Below are 26,313 nucleotides of genomic sequence, written 5' to 3' on the forward strand. Positions count from 1 at the left end.
TTAAATAATAATAATAATAATAATTCTAAAATGTTCTTAAAAATGTCTTGATTTTTGTAAATCCAGTCTCTGCTGTTCTCACAAATGGATTCTTTTTTTTTTTTGTAGTTGTGTATTCTTTGTCAGTTGTAAACACATACTGAACATAAACGGATTGCATGGTCCTTACCTTATGGTTTTTGCCGTGCCGATAGATCATCCAGTCCTCTCCATTAGTGCTGACTTCCAGTTTGAAGGTGGTGACGTAGTAAGACTTATGGGTCTCCTTGGAAATGGCTCCTTGGGTAGCGATCCCGGTCAGTACCTTGAGGAAGTGAAGATCCACCTGGGAAAGGAGAGTGATTGATGAAAGTGGGAAACAGGGAACCAACTTAGCTTCTTTTGACAGCCGATCAATGAGGATTTCTGATATGAGTAATGAACAGTTCCTTTGCAGATAATACATCTATTTTAAACATTTTTATAGAAAACTGTGGTATAATATACACTACCAGTCTTTTTTTTTTTTTTTTTTTTTTTTTTTGAGTGATACTGTATGCCATTTTATTTATTTTTTATAAAAAATTCAAGTTTGACACAGTACATTCAAGTAATTTGGCAATGAAAGTAGATGCAACAAAATGATGCATCACTGGTCTAATTAAAACTCCATGACCTCTCTACACATGCTCATCTTTCAAAAATAAGAAGGAATGCTACCCGTTTGGATGCAGGTGAGGGGTGTGTGGAGAGATGCTATGAACTCTGAAATCAATAGCACTGGAGAAGGTTGCTAACTACGGTTTTCTCTAGCCCATCCTCATCCATCATCGAGCAGTTAGCATCACAGCAACCTTCCGTGCATCATCGGTCTGCACCAACACAACAAACGCAGCTCAAGCTGAGGGGCGTATGCTCATGTGCAAGACGGAGAGCTCTATTGAGGGTGTAGAAGGTTCTGGAAATGTAGTGGTGTGTAGGAATATACCACACGTGTGTGAGAGAGAGACTGAGAATCCCAGTGGATTAAAGGGAACAAATCAAGGACAAGGTAAATGGCTTTTTTAATGTGACGCAAATGAGGTTGTGAGGGACAGAATATTCAACAAATGCAACCCATTTTTCATTCATAAAATGGAATATTTCTAGATGAATCCACGCTACAGTTTGAGGCAGGTCGGATTTATTTATTTATAAAGTTATTTATTATTTTTTATTATTTTTTTTAAATGGATATTTGTATTTGGCAAGGATGCATTTAGTTGGTCACAAGTATTTATAATGTATTATAATATTACAAAATATTATTTTTCAAATAATTGCTGTTAAGAAAAAAATATATTACGGTTTCCACAAAAATATTAAAAAGCACAACTGTTTTCAACATTGTTGTTAATGTTTTCGAGCAGCAGATCAGCACATTAGACTGATTTCTGAAAGATCATGTGACACTGAAGACTGGAGCAATGATGCTGAAAATACAGCTGCGCATCACATTAATGAATTACATTTTAAAATACATTAACAACAGACAACAGTTCATTTAAATTGTTATAACATTGTTATTTTTTTACAGTATTTTTGATCAGATAAATGCATCACATGAGACTTTCAAAAATGTCTTACCTAGACATCTTAACTTTTGATTGGTAGTGTATATCTGGGTAAATTATTAAAAAAAAAAAAAAAAAAAAAAAAAAAAAAATCCTTTACAGTATTGCGTTCTGACATTAAAGTATGCCTCATTAAAATCATTCAAATTGATGCAGCAAATTATGTAAAACTGAACCGATTATACAAATTTGTGCTTGCAATATTTTATGAATGATGCCAATTAAACAAATGAGACTTCCATCACCTAACAAATTAAACATTTAATTTAGCAAAAAAATTAGGAATGTCAAATCCACCGATACGTTCTAGAGTGTGATTGGCTCACCTGTATGTATTCCTTGCTGCTGTCCTCAGAAGGCGTCCAAGCGTTGTCCTCGTTGTTCAGACGTGCCTGACGCGGCTGCCAGCGACCATCATAAAATGAGCTGGACGCCGAAATCTGATCATCAGAGATCTTACCAGACTCCATTCCAAATGCATTGCTACAGTGAAATGCTGATAAGAGAGAAAGAGATATTAATTCAAACTAAATACATGTACTATTTTTTCTTATTAATGTAATTACACTCCCTTTGAACACTCCCCTGTCTATCATTGGTCCACTAAACAAGACAGTCCCGCCTCCAAACACAAATCATTGGTCTAATGTAGCTAACTTAGGATTGTATGGGACAGAAACAACTAAATAATGTTTTGCATCATAGTGTTTACTTTTTAATTGCTGGGATAGACAACTGACGTGATCAGGAAATTATACACTTTTCCTACAAAAACGATACTTACTGTCACTAATTTCCTTGCGAGTCATGTTATAGCGGGCAGAGAAACCATCTTTAGCCACAGCCATGTCAGTGTGGAAGGACAGCGACAGAAGGCCTGTGGAAGACTGGATCTCTGGAGGGATCTTCGTCCCACAGTATCGTCCGATCAGAGGTCCCACTGAACACAAGAAAGGAGGGAAATGAGCTGATCTGAGATCAGTTAGAGAGGCTAGAAGCGGTTCTCAGTGTGAAGTGGATCTGCTGAGGCATCGCGTGCCTCAAATTCCCTCGGCTCCGTGGATTACGAGCTTTCCTCACAGTATTCCTCTGATTTCTCTCCTACTTATCCCTGATTTACTGTCCCTCTCCTTTGCTCATGTGATCCCTAGATGTCAGCACGACAAGAGCTGAGTTTGATCCCAGATTGATAGCATGCAAGATGGGAAGCCAAGAAATTTGGCTTACTGTGCAAATGGTTGAGATGTTCACAATTCTATGAACACTGTATCTTCAACACACTATTTGTGCGACTTGATAAAAGGTATGAGGGAAAAAGATAAGAAATCACAGACACATTTTTAAATGAAGATTTCTTATGGTCTTATGCTTACCAAGGCTGCATTTGGTTGATCAAAAATACAATAATAACTGTAATATTTTGAAATATTTATACAATTTAAAATGACAATTTAAAATTCCTGTGATGCAAAGCTGAATTTTTTTGCACAATTATACACTTCAGTGTCACATGATCTTTCAGAAATCATTCTAACATGCCGATTTCCTATTATTGTTATCAATATTGAAAACAGTTGTGCTGTTCAATCATTTTCTAGACAACTTCTATTCAGGGTACACTGCTGAATAGAATGTTCAAAAGAACTGCATTTATTCAAAATTTAAATATTTTGTAACATTACTGTCACTTTAGATCTATTAAATGCACCCTTACAGAATACAAGTACTCATTTATAAAAAAAAAAAAAAAAAAACATGGCTTTGTGTATGTATAGAGCATATGACTAAAATACAAGCACTAACCTTGTGGCAGGCCGTCCCAAACATCCAGCCAGTCATACTTGCATTCTCCTTCCCCCATCAGCAAAGGGTCATTTTCCAGGTCAAAGGTCTGGAAGGTGAGTGTGACCTCTGTCTGAGGAGGAGAGATGATGATGAAGGAGCACTCCAAGTTATGAGGGTACTTGTCAGGGAAACCAGGAGACTCAATCACTCCGGTTGGAGCGCTGAAATTTCGGAAACAGTGTTCGGCTCCTGCAGAACAGACAGAAACACACAAGAGAAACGTGGATTAAAATAGCACACTGTAATTAATTAGTGGAGCTTAGAGTAAAGAGGTAAGATTTGGATGGGAAGACAGACCCATTTTTTTCTTCAGAAAATGTAATATATATATATTCTGTATATTTTCAATATAAATACATAAATACATATATTGATTGATAGCCAGCATTTTTGCCAGCCACTGCCAGCGATTTTGATGATTTTCACTCAAATTTGATGGCCTCCAGTATATTTTGCTATAGCCTATGAATATTTGAATATGCAATGCAGCAAAATAAAAATCTGAGCCTCTATTCTACCTCTACTTCTGTTTTATTCTAGTTTGAAGCATTCTTTTTTATCAACACTTGAATATAGGTAGCTTTCATAAAAATGTATAGTTCTAAGCAAAAAGGTGAGAAAATCACATCTGGATAATATTCAGTGTGATTATCAAGGTATAAATCCAGTAAAGTGCTTCCATCAACACCTCCAAAGCTTGCACAGACATATACCACTTCTTGGATCAACAGTTTACTCCATAATATCATGCAGTTTTTATTTATATGCTGTCTATTGCTGATGATCACATTATTTTTAATTTGCATCTGTTTACATGAGAGATTGCTCTTTTCTTCATCCTGTTCACATGTGTTTTTGTTTGGGAGGTTTTGTACTCTTTCAGAAGATGTGTAATAGCGCCCCCAAGTCTATAACAATGAAAACACGAAAAGCCGTAAAAATGTGTCTTTGGCGGGGAAGAGTTGTCTTCTAAATGATGAGATAACTCGTCAACGATGGGGAAAGAGTTAATAGCAATGAATAAATTGAGTCATAAGTCTCAATTCTGAATAAATAAGCTTTCCATGAATGTATGGTTTGTTAGATTAGGACAATATTTGGCCGAGATACGGTTATTTGAATATCTGGAATCTGGGGGTGCAAAAAAATCTAAAAATGTCTAAATGAAGTCCTTAGCAATACATATTATGAATCTAAAATTAAGTTTTGATATATTTACAGTAGGAAATTTGCTAAATATATTAATGGAAAATGATTTTTACTTAATATCCTAATGATTTCTGGCATGAAAGAAAAATCTATCATTTTGACCCATGCAATGTATTTTTGGCTTTTGTTACAAATATATCCATGCTAGTTAAGACCACATGCTAGTGTGGTCCAGGGTCACATTTGTTGTAAACGTGTGTGTTTTCATCAAAAAGACACATTTTCCAAAGTAAGCAATTCTTCAAGCACTCGTAAACCTTTTGAGATTTTCTGGTGAACGTGGCTGCTCTTGTTCAGCGGTGTGCTGCGGTGCTGTATTCTGTGCATGTGTTTACCAGACAAACTCGAGCGAAAAAATGTCATAAAATGAAAGCGTGGTTACTGATTCCTGGCCTCGGAGAGCTCTCGCACACCCCTCTCCCTCTAATTCACATTTCAAACTGCTGTTGAACCTCTCCACTCCCCTGCTCGAGATGCCACCGTTCGGCACGCTGTCTAAACGAGACGCAGAGAAAACAAGCGTGAATATGAGGTGGAGAGAGACAAAGAGAGATTAAACCAAACAAACAAGACTAAGTGGGTGGGAGAAGATGGACGCAGTTTGTAAAGTATACAGAATACACACGGCGCTCACCTTGGGCAAATGTGTGGCCCATCATGCCTTGCTCTCAAGAATCAAACGGTGCTAACAGTGTAACTGGATAAAAGATTAAGGAGGAACCAGAGCCAAACTTAGGGATTAGAATTTGATAGAAATGGCCACTTAGTATGATGTTTCATGACATTAGGGTCAGAACTGACTCTTTTTTTATATGGGCAATATTTGCCTCCTGGCAAAATTTTTCAAGGGGTAGTTTTTACTTTTAAAATAATGTGTGACCCTGGATCACAAAGGCATTCTTAAGTCACTGGGGTATGTTTGTAGCAATAGCCAAATAACATTGTATGGGTCAAAAAAAAAAAAAAGATTTTTCTTTTATGCCAAAAATCATTCGGATATTAAGTAAAGATCATGTTCCATGAAGATATTTTGAAAATTTCTTACCGTGATTATATCAAAACATAATTTTTGATTAATAATATGCATTGCTAGGGACTTCATTTTGGACAAATTTAAAGGTGATTTTCTCAATTTTAATTAATTAATTTATTTATTTTACACCCTCAGATTCCAGATTTTCAAATAGTTGTATCTTAGCCAAATATTGTTATATCCTAATATTGTCCTAATAAACCATACACCGATGAAAAGCTTATTTATTCAGCTTATTTGACCCTTAAGACTGGTTTTGTGGTCCAGGGTCAAATATAATGATAAATAAATAAATAAATACATGTTTTTATTTTTATTTTATATATACATAAATTTACAAATACATTATTTATACATTTAAATTAATCATATATTTATTTACATGTTGCTTTTCAATTAATCATAGAAAAACAATATTATGCTACAATCAAATGATATTATACAACATATATTTAAATAGTATATAATACATATTTATATAAAAAATATATAATATTTCTATATTATTGTATTGAACATTATACATTATTATGAACTATACATTTGAATATTCATTTTATTAATTTATAAATTAATATACAAATTCTTTATCAGCACTTTTAACATGTTTCAATAATACATATACTTGATTTTTATATATACATATTTAATATTTATCAAATAAATAAAATAAACATTCTTTAAAAAAATTCTAAATAAGTAAATAAATATAAATATAGATAAATTATTAAATGATTGAATTAATGAATGAATATGTGTTTATATTTATATATAAATATACAAATATCAGTAATTATAATAATATAAGTATAATTATATCTGTATTGTAATAATAAATATTATATAAATATATACACGCTCAATATATATATATATATATATATATATATATATATATATATATATATATATATATATATATGTTATAAATAAATATATATTATGTGTATATATATATTCTGTGTATATATACATACATATATACACACACACACACACATATGTATGTATATGTAATAATTATCCAATAAATAAATGTAAAATTATTTTAAAAATTATAAATGTAAATGTAATTATGTGTTGGGTATTTCGAAGCTCAGTGGCCTGTCATCATTATATGGAAAAGAATAGCATGATCCTCCAGCCTAACATGTCCCTTTGTGGTGTTGAGAGAGGACAACGTCCTACAGGTTTGGAATTACATGAGGATGACATCATTTTGTGAGTAAATGATGACAGAATTGTCATCTATTAGTGAACTGTTCCTTTAAGAAGCTCTGAGACGGGCTCCAGTGCCTATCACAGCAACTACAATCAGATTCTTCTCAGTAAAATCATGTGCAAATTACTCATGGTCTCTCCTGTTTGTTTCCCGCACCAGTGACGCCATCTAACTGATGCTATTTCCTCCACTGCAGTGTTCCTTGTGGTAAACAGCCTGTGAGGAGGGCAGCAAATTACCCAGAATTCTATAAAAAGAAGAGACAGGCCTTATAGGTACTTGTGGAGGCTGTCAAGAGGTCAGTGTCTCGACGTGCCTAATGAGGAGCATCGGCCCTGTGCAACTCCAGGCCAAATGAACAGCAGGTTCTAGTGTGTTTGTGACACTCAACACACATGTGAGTGACAGTTGGTACCGCGGTAAATGTATGTGTTGGATACACATGCTCACTTGAACACAGACAAAAACCCCAGGAAGCCACACAAGCAGGAGGAAAGAAGGCACAAATGAGATGAGGTGCAGCCTAGCACACATACAAATGCACACAAGCCTTCCTGCTTTTCAAACGCTACCTTCGCTCTCCCACACACAGTGATGTAAATATCACTGCTCCGGCTCGTGTGGAGGACGGTTACACCACAACGCCATATTACACAAAGACAACACCTATAACAAGAGAATTCTGAATCATTTGCAGAAAATTCAATGCAAATTATAAAAAGAACAACATAGTAGAGAAGGGGGTAAGATGAGCCAAATGCATTTTCCTAAATTACTAAACATTTATAAAATATGTAATATATTTACTGAGGATTTGACCCAAATCATCTGCCTCATATTTCCTTCACAACCACCACTGTTAAAAACAACCTGTATTTAATGGCTAATCTTAATCATTTTTGTAATATATGAGCCATATATAAGTAGCCTAATATATAAGTTTAAAATAAGTTTTCTGACTGATCTGTCTAAATTTGTTTTGAATTAAATGTACTTTTACCTATGATTATGATTTCATATTTTCATATATGTTTGTACAATGCAAAATCAATGATGTATTCATAAGATGTATTAGTGATAAACAGCAATAACATGACTTTATCAGTGTCTCACATTATTCTGAAGGATTTTTGGCCAACTCTTCTTTACTACGTTGCTCAGTTTATTGAGGTTTGTAGGCATTTGTTTATGCACAGCTCTTGCCACAGCAGTTCAGTCAGGATGTGATCTGGACTTTAACTTGGCTTCTGCAACACCTTGATTCTTTTCTTTTTCAGCCGATCTGATTTGCTGGTATGCTTGGGATCATTGTCCTGTTTCATAACCCAATCTTGGCCAAGCTTTAGCTCTCAGATGGATGGCCTCACATTTGACTCTAGAATACTTTGGTATATTTTGGTTGGCCTAGATTTAGCTATCTTTGCTATTATAGTTTTAAATCAATATTTTGAACTTCACAGTAATTATTTATTTTTCGTTACATGGCAGAAGAGACAGAAGATACCATGGTGTTTGTTCTAAATAAGTTCTTTATATAGTGGTCCTTAGTCTCCTCTAGCAGTGGGTCATCCTGTCAAAGTCTGCTTCTGTTCCTCCACTTGGCCGGCTGCCCCGCACACACAAGCCTGCCATGCATACTACACTGCATGAGTGCATTGTGTGTGTGTGTAAAGTCACAGGGAGCATGCATGCATGAGCGGCCACTCTTACTGCTTATTAGTTCATGCTTCTGAACACACCAAAAAAAGCCTTTTCCTTCTCCTCCTCCCCGGGACATGCCTCCCGCTGTGGTACAGTGTCTGCCTGTCACTGCAGTTGACCGTACAGTAATGGAGGAGGCGTGGCAGTGAAAGGGTTAGTTGCTGGGCAGAATCTGGAGTGGCGTGAGCCTCGTGCTCAAACGTGCGAGGGGATTTCCCCCTTCTGTCGCTCGTTCCACTGACCTCTCGCGGGATGACAAAGTCTGTGTTCACTCACCGCATTATTCACACGCTTTCACCAGTCACTCGAGATCACCTTGATGTCAGTGAAACTCTGATGGCGCTGCTTTATGTCTTTCATTCATCCCAGGACTTCAATTCACAGTAAAACTAACATGCATCTAACCGTTAAATTGAACGTATAAATGGAAAATTGCCATTCCTCTATGCAGAGTAAATGGCAGTGATTTTTTAACAAATAACAAATGGAACATCTTCCTGGATGATTGATTATGGTTTATTATGGTCTGCTGTGGAGTTTTGTAAGATTAAATGGCTTTTTTAATAGATTATCTGTGCTTACAATTAAAAAAGCACTGCACAGGGACTCTTATTAAGCTAGTTTAAATTTCAAATCTGCTTTTGGGATCTGCGTAAGAGACGGAAGAAGAATTGAGAACAGCACTTGAGTTTTACAGCTGCCACCAGTTCAGTATAGGCATTTGACACTATATACCATTTAATGAACAAATATATAATTATTATAATAAAGTACTATTCAGAAGTTTTGTGTCAGTACTTTTTTCCAGAATTTTTTGTACCATTAGGAAACTTTACTGTCAGTTTTGATCAATTTAATGCATCATTACTAAACAGAAGTATAATCCATACATATGTGTATATATATATATATATATATATATATATATATATTCTATATTGCTGACCACACACTTTTGAATTGTAGTGTATACACTAGATAGTCCGTATGCATTGTGAAGAATTACATGCTTGAAGTGGAATTATAACATGTTTTTACAAAAATTATATATAAAAAAGGTAATAAACACAAATTAGTTAATAAAAATGTAAATAAAAGTCCAAATTGTCACATAAGAATTCATAATTCGATTAAAAGTTGAAATTGTGAGATACAAAGTCATCCAAGGTCAAGTTATTGATCTGTTTGTTTTCTCCTGGGTCGACAGCTAAGTAAATTTGTTGCTCAATTTTGACTGAAATCATTTTGCTTTGGAGGAAAATCTAAAACGACATCTGTCCTTTTGCTCTTCCATCCATTTGACTTCAATGCTATCTAGAGGAAAGCTATTTTTCTCCTATGGGTTTGGTTGCTTTAAGAAGAGGTAGTTAGAGCTGAAGGCTTTAAATGGGCCGTTTTATAGAAGAAGAGAAATCGAGACAGCGAGACAGACGGCACCTGATTTAAAGCAACTGTTAAAGTGGCAGTAAATTCCACTGGCCGAGCAGGATAGCCTCCAGACCGCTGCTCCACCACAGGTGGGGGGCGGCACTGATGTAACCCAGACCGACAGAGACCTATGGATCTAATCGCTTCTGCTAGCGCTTTCCTTCAAGTGTGCACTCAGAAGGCGTCAGCAGCAGTGGGCCTGAAGGCTGCTCGGCGGGAAGTCTTCCGCAGTAACCGTGGCAACAGTGTAACAGTCATGTGACCGGGGCAGGAGGGGTTGTTGTGTTGCACATGCCACTGGGGGTAACAGTCTGGCGTGACTAAACTGGGGCAGAGAAACGGGGCGGCATAAGGGCTGGGGAGAAGATGAACGGGGTTAAGGGAAGCAATGGGTCTTGACAGACTCGTGAGGTCATACACAACCATGGGAGATAAAAGGTCAGAGGTTAAAACAACTTTGAAGCAAGACTCATACTTGAGATGAATGCATGAGCTTAAAGGGATAGTTCACTTAAAAATGAAAACTGTTATCTTAAACTCTCTCAAGTTGTTTGAAATATGAATGACTTTATTTCTTCACCAGAATTTTCACAAATTTTTGTATTAATTTTGTATTAATTTTAATTCATTTCCATTGTAGTTTGTAATTTTAGTGCTTTAACCTTATTTATTTTAGTACATTTATTTATTGATCAAATTTTAGTATACATTCAAATTAAATATTTAATTAGCATTTTATTTCATATACAGTTTTTTTAATAAAAATATATATTCTTTTTTTGGCTTTATTTACTCTCTTTCTTTCTTTCTTTCTCTCTTTATTTATTTATTTATTTATTTGTCTGTCCAATTAAAATTGATAAGATTCAGCATTATTGTGTAAGTTTTTAAAGTTTAGGTTTATCATTGAATATATTTTATTTTATTTCAGCTTTTTTAAATAACTATTTTTTATATATGTATTCTTTGTTTTTAGTTTTACTTATAAGTTACAACATTGTATTATTGTCTATACCGTAAAAGTCTATGTGGTTCAGTGTAATTTTAGACCACGCTGACTCTCATTAAAAGGACATTTGGAATATTTAAATACTTTTCAAAATATCCTCTGTGTTCCTCAGAAGATAAAAAGTCATATTTTGGTTTCTATTATCAAACAAAGCAGGAAATCCATTCGTATCGATGTGTCTGGAACATCACAGAGGCTTATTCCCACTTTATTATATTCCCACCTGATTTCCAGTTCTTTCAACACCCTCAAAACTCATTTTACTCATTCCTATTCTGCAAAAAAATTAATAAAAAATGTATATATTGAAGTGTGTAACCCAGAGCATTAGCAAATAATACAATATATATATATATATATATATATATATATATATATATATATATATATATATATATATATATATATAGAACGAACATGCAATGTGCTGAAATTTTAAGAATGCAGATTCTGCAGGTGTCTGTGGAGATTCTGTTCAAGACCAAGTAAAGCATGAACTAATCCACTTGGAGCTGCAAATTGTAAACTTTTTGAAGGTGTCTTGTCAGCACTGTTCAACTTTGAAGGTTTCGAACATGTTGTTGCTCTAAGCCAAAAAAGCTGTAAAAGTCCAAAAAACTACATCTAGGAGCGTTAGTAAGTCATAATGGCTCTAAGAGATTGTCTAACAGTGCGATAGCATGCCACCCAAGGGTCAGCCAGAGACCAGTGTGGGATTTCTGCATCAACATGAATGAGGGCTTGTTCTCTCTCCCAGTGTTAGATAACAGAACATGCATCGGAGGAAAGTGTTCACCAGAGATCATTATCTCTGTGACGCCTCTCCATATAAACAGATATAAACGCATAAAGACTCACCCACGCTAACACTTTCCCACAATTCTAGTGATTGGAGCAGTTGGTGTAAACAACAGATCCCTTAAAGATGAGCGGCTTTCCCCCCCACCCTCATTTTTGTTAGTCTTTATAACTTTCAAATCCTGTAGAGACAGACTTTCTGAACTACTTTGCCTCAAAACCTGGAATTTAAAAAAAATAAACAACCATTATTCTGTGGCATAGGAAAAGACATCATTCAGTCATTTGTCTTTGGAGAGAAGCGTCTGAAAAACCTGAGGATCGCACGCACAAAGACTAATGCTGTCTTCATCTCCTCCTGGGATGTTCCTAATGAATTTGAAAATTATAATTATGACATTATGTGCGCTCAAGTGATTATGGTCGAAAAGAACATTGACAATTGATTTCATATTTTACTCCTTTGACAAAAACAGGAAGCTTTTTAGCACTAGACCAATAAGATATCAAAGAATGTGCATTAGGTGTGTATTAAATGCTTTATATGTGTATTTTATCATTCTTGAGCTCTAGCCGAGAATTGTGTGAAAGTACAAAAAAAATGCATAAAATTGTGCAATAAATAAATAAAACTAGGTGGTCATCGGTACTGATCAAAAGTTATGATCATATTAAATGCCATAATACTTATATAATAATATAAAATGTACACTGAAGTATAAATATACATATAATAAATATATATATATATATATATATATATATATATATATATATATATATATATATATATATATATATATATATATATATATATATATATATATATATATATATATATTTTAATTCAATATTTTATTTACTATTTAATTAATAAAAAATTATAATATTTAATTAAAAAAATGTGTATTTATATTTTATTTATATAAAGTCTGCATATAAGTCTATATAATAAACAAAATGCAAAAAAAATTCATTATTCAATTACATTATACATTTATTAAATATATTGATTATTCCAACATGACTAGAAGGCAGCATTAAGCACAAAAATGGCACATCCCCAACGACAAGTGATCAGAAAAGCATTTAAAAGTCAGATATCTCTGCTCTCCACTCCATCTCTGCTGCACCCACACATGGCTATATTAACATCCCAAAAGAGAAAAAGCATATCATGCCTTTATTAAAAGATGTTCTTGGGCTGTCTCTGGTTAGTGTAAAATGAGATTGTGGGCTTATCACGTGAGTCATACTACTAGAGTTAGCAACTGTATCTGTGGTAACAGTACCTGGGGGCAATGGTGATGATTTCAGCAATTACTGAGGTGAGGTGAAGGCCTAGAGATGGAATAACTTTGCTGTTTTTCCCATCAGCCACGATGAAGCCACGGCGCTTATGTTACCAAGCTAATCATCGCTGTTGCAAAACAACATTAATCGCTGCACTCCCACGAGTATGAGGCTAGTGCAATGTTCTTGAAGGAATGCTGTAGTGCTAGTTAATGGTGTTAGCCAAGACAAATATCACTATTACCACTGATTATACTTAGCTATGTCTAATCCCATAGACTTGTATAAGGGAGGGACCTGAGCCATATCTACAGACCACAATATCAGAGAGAATTAAGGATGGCCTCTTTTGACTCAAGTCTGTAAAATATACCTATAAACCATCCAATAAATTGAATTAAAATTTAATATTATATTTATTTTAAAATTCAATATATATTAAATTAAATGTAATTATGCAGTTATAATAATAATACCTCAATTAAAATGTATTTTTTATTTATTTATTTGTAAAAACAGATACTTTTTTTGTATTTTAGTTTGCTTATTTTTAACATTTTATATTAAATATTATTATTATTATTATTATTATTATTATTATTATTATTACTACTACTACTACTACTACTATTATTATTATTATCAATAGCAATAATAATATATTTGTTTCAAAATTATTATAAGATTATATTTAATGTTTAAACATGCCATTTGCTTTCTGAATGACTAATGTACTGTTCATAACTAATCATATGAGTGTCTGCATGTTTAATTCAGTTTAGAAAGTTTGCAATAATGTTTGGCATCCATGGTATGAAAATTATCACTGCGAGATGGGAAGAAACTCTCTCCCAGATCCAGCTATAATAAGCCTCTTTGAAATAGTATTTTCTGCTTAACTGGACCCTTCAGAAAGTTAATAAAGTGGGAGGTTGCAATTTAGGTTTAGCAATATATTTATCTTAGCTTTTTTACAAAAAATTTGAACTTATTACTGTTTTTGTTTTTTTTTGCTTTCAAAGCAACATCTGGCAACACTCCATCACCAGTACTTAAACTGACTGTAATAAAAAAAAAAAAACACCGACAGGATACCACATTCGTTAAAGCAAACACTAATCATAGTATTATCTGTCAGAAATGGTATGAACGCTACCAAAAACTGAAGCTTTTAATATTAGTACACAGATCTAGAACAAGTAGGTTACAGAATGAATTAAATATGAATAAGTCTATGCTAATTCATTCAGCACAGTAAGCTTAGTTAAAATTTCATTGTGCTAAAAACAAGAGCACTAGACAAAGTTATCTTCTATATTTTAGCATTGAATATTAATGAAAACTATCACAGTAATATGTGTTGTCGCATGAATAATAAACAACTGATGAAATGATCCACCCCAACCTATAGTAAAGTAGCCTATTAACAGATGTTGATGCACTAAATATGGTATGATTTAACAATCATCATCCCTCATCCAAAACAGAGAAAACATCTTTCACAATTACAAACATCTACATGTCTCTGTTAAAGTGCACAATTCCTAACCCCACCCCAGACCTCACTCTTTTTTAAACTTTGGCTACGGTCATGCTAGCAACTACCCAAAACACATCAGCAACTATCTATCAACCACACAGCACAACTTTAGCATGGACAAATGGACCTAGCATTTTCAAACATATCAAAATAGTTTTCTGATGCTTTGCAAGTATTTACTTAGCTAGTACAGTAAAATCCCAACAGATGGCTCCAAATGTCTCCAAAGTCCATGCACAAGTTGCCAATGCACTCCTAACTCTAATTCCCCAAGGACGAGAGATCAGAGTCCAATTAAGAGGGCATTCCTGGCATGCTGGCGGAGGGATAAAAAGAGTTCAGCGTCGCCCCTTCCTCGCCTTTCCTCTAAACTCAGAGGTGTTTATTTTCTTTTCTTCTCTCCCTTGATGTTTAATTGGTCTGGGAGTGTTTCGGAAACTTTGAGGGAACATTTAAGAATCAGCATGTCTGCTGGCCTTGCAGCAGGACGGAGGAGCAGCGACCTTCTGGAACCACGAGTTAAAGGTCGCAGGAGTTCGTTCTGCTAATGAGATTTACAGCGTAACAAGAGCGCCTCCAAAATCAACCTGAGCCACTCGTGACCCTCAAAAACCAGCCTGGTCCAATCAACCATCAATCAAAGGTTGAGGCCGAGTGAGAGCTCACACATAAACACCCCGACCACTGAGTAACGAAAGAAAATGTGTTGCTTGTCTCCACATCTGGAGAGACAAAAAAAATAAAAATCGTGCCAGGCGTTTCCTTAGAAATATTGCCTTGTTGAAAGGATAAACAGGATTCATTTGTTTTTTTAAATGCAGAATCCTAACATTTGCAGAAATTTTGTCAGCAGGACCCTCATAAGACATCGAGACCAAACACAACTGACACCGAAACCGTCAAAAAGCAGCATGTCACCATAGAATGTTCTCAAATGAGCTGTAAAGTTATTGCCAAACTTCAGAAGTTCTAAAATAATAAATAAAAAATAATAAAATAAAATAAATTATATATTTGTATAAAAAGAATTATATATATATATATATATATATATATATATATATATATATATATATATATATATATATATATATATATATAGTGCCTAGCTAAAATATTCATACCCCTTAATTTTTTCCACATTTTATGTCATTGCCTTCTGTTAAATTGCTTAAAATTACTTTTCCCCCAACATCATTCTACACTACATACACCATAATTCCATTGCATAAGTATTCAAACCCTTATCTGGGACAGCTGGAATTTAGCTCAGGAGCATTCACATTGCTTGCAGATGTCACTACACTTCAAGTGAAGTTAACCTATGGCAAATTCAATTCAGTTGAATGATTTGGAAAGGCACACATCTTAATAAAAGGTCTAACAGCTGAAAATGCATATCAGAGCAAAAACCAAGCTCTGAGGTCAAAATTACTGACTGTAGTGCTCAGAAACACGTTTGTGTCAAACCACACATTTAGGGAAGACTTCAGAAAAAAAAAATCTGCTTCATTGAAGGTTTACAGAATCATGTAACCTTCATATTCTATAATGGAAGATGTCTGAAACAACCAGGACTCTTCCTGGAGCTGGCCTCCTGGCCAAACTGAGCAACCGATGGAGAAGGGCCTTGTCTAGACTGGTGAGCAAGGAGCTGATGGTCACTGTAGCTGAGCTCCATGATAATATATGCAGATGGGAAAACCCTACAGAAGGACAAACATCACTGCAACACTCCACTGATCTGGGCTATATGTCAGTGTGGCCAGACTCAATCTTCTCCTCAGTGAAGACCTCATGTGCTGGAAGCAGCCTCATGCTGTCGGGCTGTTTTACAGCAGCAGGGACTGAGGGACTTGTCAGTGTAGAAGAAAAGCTCAATGTATCAAAATATCAAGAGCCTTAATGAAAAACTCAGCAAAAGGTTTCCTTCCAACAGGACCATGACCCTAAACACACATCAAGAGTGGCTTATAGACAACTCTGTGGATGTCCTTGAGTGGCCAAGCCACAGCCACAGCCTGAGCTTGAACCCAGTCAAATATTTCTGGATGAACCTGAAAATGTGCATCTGCCCCCATCCAACCTGACAGAGCTTGAAGAGGTGACGAGGAGAGGCGAAGAATGGCAAATAATTGGCCAATGCTGATGTGAAGCATGTCACATCCTACCTCAAATAGACTTGAGGCTGTTATGATGCTTCAGCTAAGTAATGAGTTAAGGGTATGAATACTTATGCAATGTACTGATTTCAGTTTTTTATTTTTAATAAATGTACAAAGATGTGACAGTTCTGTTTTTGCTTTGTCATTATGATGTATGGAGTGTAGATTGATGATGGGGAAAAAGTAATTTAAAATAGTTTAACATAAGGCTGCAATATATATATATATCAAATTAGTAATTGCTAAATGTGGAATGGGAAAAGTGCCTTATGTTGCTGAGTAGTGCAATTAAAATTAAAATGTTTTTTCTGTCAAGTAAAGGTGCATTGTTGACGCGGTAATTATAATAGACGCAATCTAGACGTATAATAGTATCCCATCTTGACGTGGTATGAGAACGCCTGAGCACATGTGAAAGGACTTGAGGACAGGATTGGAATGCTTGAGCTTTTCATTGTCAGGAACTAAAATTTTCCTTGGAAAAAAATGATCTGTTTCCTTAACCACTTGGCAGCAGCAGGATTGAGCTCACTCACCAGTCTTGTAGATCTCGTATCGCAGGGAGAAGCCGGCACCCTGGTGCGCGTAATCAGACACAAACTTGATGTGGATGACGGGACCCGAGGAAATTATGGCAGGAGGAGCAATGTTACTGCAGTGCCTTCCCAGCAGGTCCGCGGACTCAGAATTCCCATCTCGGATCTCTATGAAGTCATACCTAGAAGCAAAAAAACAGTACATGCATAAAAGCTATTTTTGGATTCTTTTTTTTTTGGGCATACTTCTTTGGCCAAAAAAGCCAAAGTCTGCAACAGGATTATTATACATAAAACTAAAATCTACATTTAAAAAAAAATACATATGAGACCATTAAAAAAAAAACTTTACCTGAAATAAAATAAACATAAACTAAAATAAAATACTTAAAAATATATATTTTTTCAGATAGTTAAAAAGACATTATTTCATTAGTTAAACTAATAAAATAAGCTTTATTATTTAAAAAAATAATAAAATTTAAAAAAAAATTAAATTAAATTAAATATGTAAAGATACATAGATACTTCTCCTAAATTATTTACACCAGATAAAGCCAATATTTAAACATAACTAAGGTCTCCATTAAGTCTCCCAAGCAATAAAAGAGGAACCTTTGAGCAATAAAAAATATCCTCTGGGAAGGACAAACATTAAGAATGCAAGGAAGTGCAATGCATTATCTTCTGCAGCAATGAGTAACTGTGAAGGAATTGCTAGGAGTTGCTTTAATTTGAGCTGGGGTGACCTTTGACCCTCAGTGGACTGCTGCCTTATCACAACATACACACATTTTTTCATGTCACTTCAGAGACAGACTGAAGGAGCTTAGACAATGACCACCTGTCCGGCAAAAATAATCCCTTAATGTGGGTTGCCCTCTTTTGCCAAAACACTTCACACACAATGTCTAAATGAGGCAAAAGACTCTCAAAAATCCAGCCGGTTGTCTGCATGAGTGCTTCCTTATTATAAATCTGGCCATAGAGAGGCATGAGTCAGACTTCTTCTCACACCTCAGGAATGCTTGCCCTATTTAACCCCTAAACAAGAACAAGATCCCTGTAAACATACGCCATCATTTCCAACCTAACAGCCCTGGAGCACAACATGCCGACCAGACTTCTCTGTACTGACAAAATGAAAAGATGTGCCTTTAAAACTTAATAACTACAATGTAGGAGGCAAATAAGTCAAAATGTTCATAATTTAGTTTTAACTTAGTGTTAAACTCTTAAAAATAAATATGAATATCATTTCAGAAGATGTTTCATAGCCTAATGCCAGCTAGATTCATTAAATGATTCTTTTGAAGCAATTCTATTAAATGATTCAGTTAAACTGATTCACAAAGCATTTTTTAAACTGGACTGTAAGGAATGACTTTGTTTAGGAGTAAAAATGTGCAATGGCAATGATAATAATTAACATTATTAATAAATATTATTAGTAATACTGGGAACAAATATTTAAATTATTATGTTAATATATTATTCAAAATAATAACCAACACATAATTTGACACTAATCAAACAAAAATGGATACAGTGGTTTTATAGCATTTTACTATATTAAACATAAAATTGCACTGGGACTTATATATAGGCCATAAACGTATTTTATTTTATGTATGTATGTATGTATGTATGTATGAATGTATGTATGTATTGTATTGTATTGTATTGTATTGTATTGTATTTATTTATTTATTTATTTATTTATTTATTATTAATTGTATTTTTTTTATTGTTGTGTAAAGTGTGTAATCTATGAAAAGACAGACAATTTAAGTGGCAAAAGATGCCCTTCAGTGCATCAAAGAATAAAAATTGTTGTTTCTGTCAGCTGTCTGTCACCATATAAAAAAATCTGTGAATTAAGTTCATTGAAACCCCTGAATGAAATGATTCTCTAAATGAATTAAACTTCAAAATGTTACTTGTGATTCTCTTATTCTTTAGAAATCCATCACTGTTCTTGTTCTTTAAAGTAGCCAAAAACCAAAACACTGATCTGAAAAATCTATAATGAAACATCAGAACTTTTACAGTCTCCAAAGAATCGTACAGAAACTCATGAACACATTGATGTCAATGAATTTATCTGCACTTTCCCTACTAACCAGAATTGAATGAAGACATGATGTTTTGCCTTTTTTAACTTTTCCTTCCCAGCTGACTCTAAATTATCACTGGTTGAGTCGCATAACTGCTGGCTCCACGTCAGTCAGGGAGCGTGTATGTGAAAACCTGACACGGCCCCGGGCCCCTCAGAATGACATAAAGAGGCAGGTGTCTCTGACTCTGCGTTGCTCTGGACCCCCCTGACCGACCGCACACTTGGAGACTTCAGGTACAGAGGTGTATATTTAGACTATACAGACATTCACAAACAAACTTTCATATCCATGTAAAGCATCAGAAATCCTTCTAATGCATAAGACTTCTAATGAATCATTTCAACTTTGAGAACAACCCTAGGCCCTAGGCAAAACAGTAAAATAAAAGCTGATATCTGATATCAATCATTTTCAGGCTTTCAAAATTATTATTAATACAAATATTACTATAAAAAAAATTCTATATTATTAGGAAAATTAATTACCGTATTTAATTTTACATTAAACAAATACTTTTCATTTAGAGAAAACTCCCTGACTAAGAGAATTTTTATGAAAATCCCATCTCAATATTTTCAGACATTTGATGATATTATTCATATAAATATTATAAAAAAGGTTTTTGAAATTTGAGGGGGATGATTTTTTATTTTTTCCACACTTTTTGTTAGTGAATTAACACAAGAAAGAATATTTCACTATTTATATTTATATTGACTATTTATATCCACCAGCATTAGAAGCAACATGCTGTATTTGTACTGAAATATTTACATTCAGTGGTTTTAAATTAATTGAAACTGAACTGAACTGATTTGCATCAATGAATTGAACTTCTTCTACAGAAGTTTCAATCATAGACATTATTTGGGGGGGAAATGCCTAACTTAGTGGCTTAATCAAAATCATCATGGTATTCAAAATGTATTCAATATATTCAGGGACAGTTTTATTCTTAAAGTTATAGGTAAAACCACATACACACAAACACTCATTCACTTTCTTTCTGTGTCCATCTCACCTCAAACACTAGAAAAGCTGGGATGAAGGCTTGTAAACTGTGTGCAAGTGTAATTAGGTTGTAATTGATTTTGTAGGGGCTCTTGGCTCCTGGATTAGCAGTGACAAGTGAGTGTGTCAAATGTGGATATTGACTGTCTCTAGACGCCTCCACTTGGCTCTATATGAGCATTTCGTGATGTGCTTGAAAGTGGAAACAAACCAGGATGCCCATTGATCATCAGAAATGCCCGGATCACTTATTTACCTGAAAAAAAGTACTTGTATCAATTTCACAGCACTTGTGACTGCACGCAAGAAGCCTTTTCTCATTATCACAGCAATATAACATCATTTTATAGGCGTTAAGCTCAAATTGTTTACCGCGGTGCAATAGAGCTGCGATTATGCATGCTAATTATGCACGATTCAGTGGTTATTCAGGTGCTACAGGCGGTGATGAAAACTCCCCAGACAGCGGTATGTTTGTAAGTGTGAGCGGGGAAGAGAGGCTTGACATAAGGAGGGCAAAGGCCCCGTGTCCCTGTCTCATGTTCAGACTTGTCTTCCTCTCCGATCTCACTTTCTGTCTCCTCTCCCCTCCAGCCTCTTCACTGCTAATTGCTTTTCACACCTACGGTGTTTTTCAAGCATTTTATTCGGGCCTACACAGTCCCCCGAGGTGTCACTAGCTGCCCTAAAGAGCAGTTTGTCTGGAGAGAGGCGCTGACAGACAGATACACAGGGGTACGGATGCTACTAACCATGTTTGTTTGTGCATATACAGTAATACAGCATGTTTGTTTCTTGGTTCTAATGAAAAGAGATGTGCTGTAGTGACATTGGGCATAACATAAGCCTGGACACTATTAATCTCTGAACCGTCTGAAACTGACTACCTGCACAATAAACAGCACTTCAGCACTTAAGACCCTCTGGCTTGCTACAAATCACTGCTGAATCTTATATTTGGCTCAGGAGCCCATATGGACATATTGTAAATTACAGTGGATGCATGAAAATAGTAATATCAGGCATTGTGGAAACTGCTATAATAATGTGTTCTTCTATGCACCTTATAGCACCTTAAAAATAACTAATGGTAGCCTGGTGCGATATACAAGGGGTAATTATCGATACCATGATATATATTTTAAAGTACTGTACTATGGTACTGCCATATTATGTAATCACTGAATGATGCTACTGATACAATTCTTTATAAATTGACTTTTTTTAAATAATTAATTTGTGTATAATTAAAATGTATTTTATTTATTTTTAGTAACATTGCCAGATTCAACCCGGGACGAGCGCTGTGTGAACAAAAGCCAAATCTAATTCCGCGTCGAAGTGATGACTTGCGTTATCGCGTGACTCTTTTACCGGCTGTTTTGAAGGAAGATCAACGTTCGCGACTAAAAAATATGTGCAAACTGTAATGAAGCAGAGATCAGTTAGTTCCTCACTTTCCGCGCTGACGCAGAGACCGTTTGCTTGCTTCAGTGAAAGTATAACGTGCCTAATGTTTTCGACTCGTACATTACACATCACGCCGTGATGTCACGTGTCGTCACGGGATCTTTACGGGTTGTGTATGAAAGCACGCACATATCCCGGGTCATCACTGGCAGTGTGAAAGTGCAAAATTTAGCGACCCGGGAACAATTGCCGGAACACTTTACCCCTGTATTTGGCGGAATGGCAGTGTGAAAGGGGCTTATGAAACACCTGAGTACAGGAACTGAAACTGATTTCAACAAGCCATTTCACATCTGACCAAAGTGTAGCTTCTTTGCTGATTCCCTGCAACAAAACTTGGTTGGAACCAAACAGCTATTATAGTCAGCATAGCATATCTTTATCATCCTATGTCTGAGGCTCTATCTTTCTTAAACTCAGCTCAATGGCTTTTTCAGAATATAATTTTGTCAGACACACAATCACATTGGCTTTTTCAATACCGAATAACACAATGGCCGCTCATTTGAATTCTGTCATGCTTTTAGGCCAGCAGCCGCAGGACGTGCTCCAGGATGGCTCATCAACCGGCCAAGACACTAAAATTGAAATTAAATAATGCTGCGAGTCTGCATGGAGTCTGTATGGAAAGCCGCACGCTCGGCCCCCGGGGGGGCAGCCTAATAAGCTATAAGTGCCTGTGAAATATTAAATAGATGCTGGGGAGGGTTCCCAAGGGGGAGGGAGGGTTGCCATCTTCAATCCGGTCGGGAAACAAATAGCATGGCTGTCCGATACAGCACTGACATTTACAGATGACTGGGGTAGACCGCAAGAGCCTGAGGCTTTCATAAACAACACTAAAACTGGCTTTAAAGCAACATTTGTGACATTTTTTCCCAAAACTCACACCTTTAGGAAAATAAAATGTTCTGTTCTTCTGAGACTCAGTAAGTTCCCATCAAAATGTGACGTCTCCCAATTCCCATTATGTTGCCATTGAAAGCCTTAGGCTTTATCAGAATGCATTAGGCCCTTTTTTTCCATTAAGGATATTAAAACTTTTTTGGGGGGGGAAATTGGCTTCTCGGGGTAAAGAGAGACTTCTTTAAATCTTTGAATTCCCAAATGTGTCACTTTATACTGCTCCAGATTGATTGCATTTTTTTTTTTTTTTTTTTTGAGCTATCAATATCTTGATACACTCTGGGGTTGCTGATATATTTCCAATGCCCTAAAAACATCAATGAAACTGCTGTGTCCTAAAAAAAAAAAACATTGCTGACCTATTTGAATAATTATGAAATCATCAAGCTACTAAGACAAGTCTTTGCTAACTTTAATGTATACATATATACCTTTGATATCCATAAAATTGATTAACTGTGGCCAGTTAGTGGACAAAGGAATAATTTCTGTACTTACCATTAATCCTGACGAACATACAGCTGCATTTCGAAAACTAATCTGTGGCTTGAACTGAACTGATAAGCAGTCAAAAGCTTTGCGTAGGAATCGTACAACAACTTCCAATAATAACTATAGGAGCTGGAAACAATTTAGAATGTTCATTGAGCAATTACTGATGTAAGAATAACCATTACAACTGTTCATTGTAAGTGTGGTATTTATATTTATGTGATGCTCATTTTGTGCACATGACCCCTGTGGCTTTTGCTCCACTGCTCTGTGACCTTCTTGACCATGACCTCACTCTTCTGAACGTGGTGGGTGCATTGATTCTACGTTAAGGGCAAAGGACATACATTGATCCCGTTCCCTGAGGAAAAGTGGAAATAGGGTGATATCATGCTCGCAGTTTAGAAACGCTGATGCTGCTCAATAGCTTAGCACCTCAACATCTGCAGATAGCACTGCATAGTAAACGTGAGAACTTTCATCACTTGAGTAGAGCGCAGACTCCCTTGAGTGATGCAGATTTCATCACACACATCTATCTCAGTCTTACCAGTAATTCTTCTAGATTTCCTCCTCAGCCCAAACAACTGTCTCTCTGTCAGTATTTTATGTCTGAGAGGTGATTCTCAATCAGATCGGGTTTCAACTTAAGCTCTTCCACTGCAGTACAACATTTAGATCCTTCTACAACAATTTACTTCCTCCTCTGCATGCATTACATGAACTCAGTATTTAGCATTCAGAAGGAACTTGCTGTTTGCATAATGTGTTAGGGTGAGAAAATAATGGGGATCTATTTGGAGAATGACAATGAGGCAAACTGGGTGGAGACCTGAAGGAATGGACTAAAAAAAATTACTTCATATAAGACAGACGGGTGGGTGGATGGTCATTTTCAGCACAAAATAAGAGGTGAAAATAGGAAAGAATGAAATAAAACCAATTTTTCACATGGACAGACAGACAGACAGACAGACAGACAGACAGACAGACAGACAGACAGACAGACAGACAGACAGACAGACAGACAGACAGACAGACAGACAGATAGATAGATAGATAGATAGATAGATAGATAGATAGATAGATAGATAGTGTGTACATAAGATAGAGATCACTTCTCACCTCTCCGCCCTTCTTCTTTCATCTCAAAGGAGAAGAGTACCACATTAAAGATATGGCCAGATATTTCATTTGCCATTTTTATTGCAGCTATCTCAGATCTATCTACTCACAGCCCTCCAGGTAAAAGCCATATGGGTTTGCTCCTGGAATAAAAATTCCCTGCTGAAAGTGCCTCTTGAATAATGTCACTGATACCACACCTACCATATCCTAACTACATCATGGGAGCCACAAGATGCTTTTTAGATGCACATTAGTTAGTATGGTTTAGGGCACAAGAAGCTGCTTTGACCTTGTCTAGAGTAAATTGTGCAAGCTAAGCGAAACCAAGGCAGTTCCTCTGAGTAACAGAGACTACGAGCCAGCACTCATAAGCACAAGGTGAATTTAAATGTGCTTGCTAGTGTGTGTAAGTGTTTGCCATCTAAAAGTCGGAGCCAGGCCTTTCAATCATACCTCGCTTAAATGTGCTGACGATGACTCATTGTATATATAGCAAAATACAGATGGAGGAGACGGATGCTTGAAGTGGACCATTAGAAAGATACCAGTTTATGAAGCACAGTAGTGTAAAGCATCTGACACCTCTTGCAATTTGTCATCACACATTTCTTTCCACTTTCCTTTCCCTTATTCAGACTGAGACAGAGTAATGAGGGTTAAGTATGAGTGTGGTAAATGGACAGTGTGTGTTTTCTGGTATCATAATCTTGCAAGCCACAACTACAAAAGCCCTTACAGCTCAATTTCAGCCCACTACTGAACTGACGGCATATAAACAGCAACATTAATTCCCTGCTGATGTTGAATATCAGCCTCAGATGGACATTGAGAAATTGTACCTTTAGAAGGACAACAGCTTGTCACTGGGAAAGAACCCATAAAAGGACATCATTGTACCCATTTACCCCTAATGTTCATAATAGTACCTCAAGGGTTCATATTATACTACTCTAAGATACTGATATGCACCCTTTATGCATAGATAAGTATTGCCCCAGTGAAAAGCTGTGCATCTAAAGGTACAATTATTGCCCATTGTTTTGGATATTTTGTGGTGCACACAGCAAACAAAAAAGAGAGCTTTCCCAAAATGGCAATCTCTAATCTGATGGGCTGGTTTTACTCAATATCCACTATGGCAAGATGCACAGCTTTATATCAGTTTGTCAGGAAACCAGACCATTACAATGAGACTTCCAAGGAATTATGTACTTTATGCACCAAAGTTTGGGACTTTCTTGGCACTGAATCTTTGAATCTGTTTCAAGAGCTTTGTTTCAGACACTTGCAAGTTGCAAACATATTCCTGAGCACACCTGATCATTTTCATTACACCAGACTACTAAGGTATAAAGGGGCAACCTCACTGACAGTGATTAAATTGCTGAAAGGTAGACAAGTAGCTGTACTGTTGAGTGTCGTATCAACAGTTCTACTCCACCATCATCGAATCCATCCTCTGCACTTCAGTAACTGTCTGGTTCAGCTCAGCTTCTAAATCTGACCTCAGAAGACTACAGAGGGTAGTCCGGACTGCTGAGCGAATCATCGGTTCAACTCTCCCATCTATTCAAGAACTTTACTTATCCAGAGTGAGAAAAAGGGCTGTCAAAATCACTTTGGAACCCAGCAAACTCCCTCTTTGAACTGTTGCCATCTGGTCGACGCTACAGAGCACTGAGCACCAGAACGACCAGACACAGGACCAGTTTCTTCCCTCAGGCAATCCATCTTATGAACAGCTGATAATAACGGCGAACACACTACACTTTATATTTATATACACACACACTTTATTTATCTAACACACATACT

At 35.8% G+C, this 26,313-nt stretch overlaps 1 protein-coding gene across 3 annotated transcripts in view; it reads right to left on the minus strand.

The window, feature by feature from the left end:
• The window catches only part of LOC113044585 (neuropilin-2-like), a 70,523-nt gene that overhangs the window by 32,596 nt on the left and 11,614 nt on the right, over positions 1 to 26,313 (minus strand). For all 3 annotated transcript variants that reach the window (XM_026204685.1, XM_026204684.1, XM_026204686.1), the window contains exons 3-7: positions 17,372 to 17,553; positions 3,396 to 3,626; positions 2,377 to 2,532; positions 1,919 to 2,088; positions 170 to 325 (exon numbers count right to left, since the gene is read on the minus strand). In XM_026204685.1, the coding sequence (XP_026060470.1) occupies positions 170 to 325; positions 1,919 to 2,088; positions 2,377 to 2,532; positions 3,396 to 3,626; positions 17,372 to 17,553 (895 nt within the window). The remainder of the gene's footprint in view (positions 1 to 169; positions 326 to 1,918; positions 2,089 to 2,376; positions 2,533 to 3,395; positions 3,627 to 17,371; positions 17,554 to 26,313) is intronic.

The sequence above is a fragment of the Carassius auratus genome, chromosome 26 (assembly GCF_003368295.1).
Source record: "Carassius auratus strain Wakin chromosome 26, ASM336829v1, whole genome shotgun sequence".
Taxonomy (NCBI): Eukaryota; Metazoa; Chordata; class Actinopteri; order Cypriniformes; family Cyprinidae; genus Carassius; species Carassius auratus.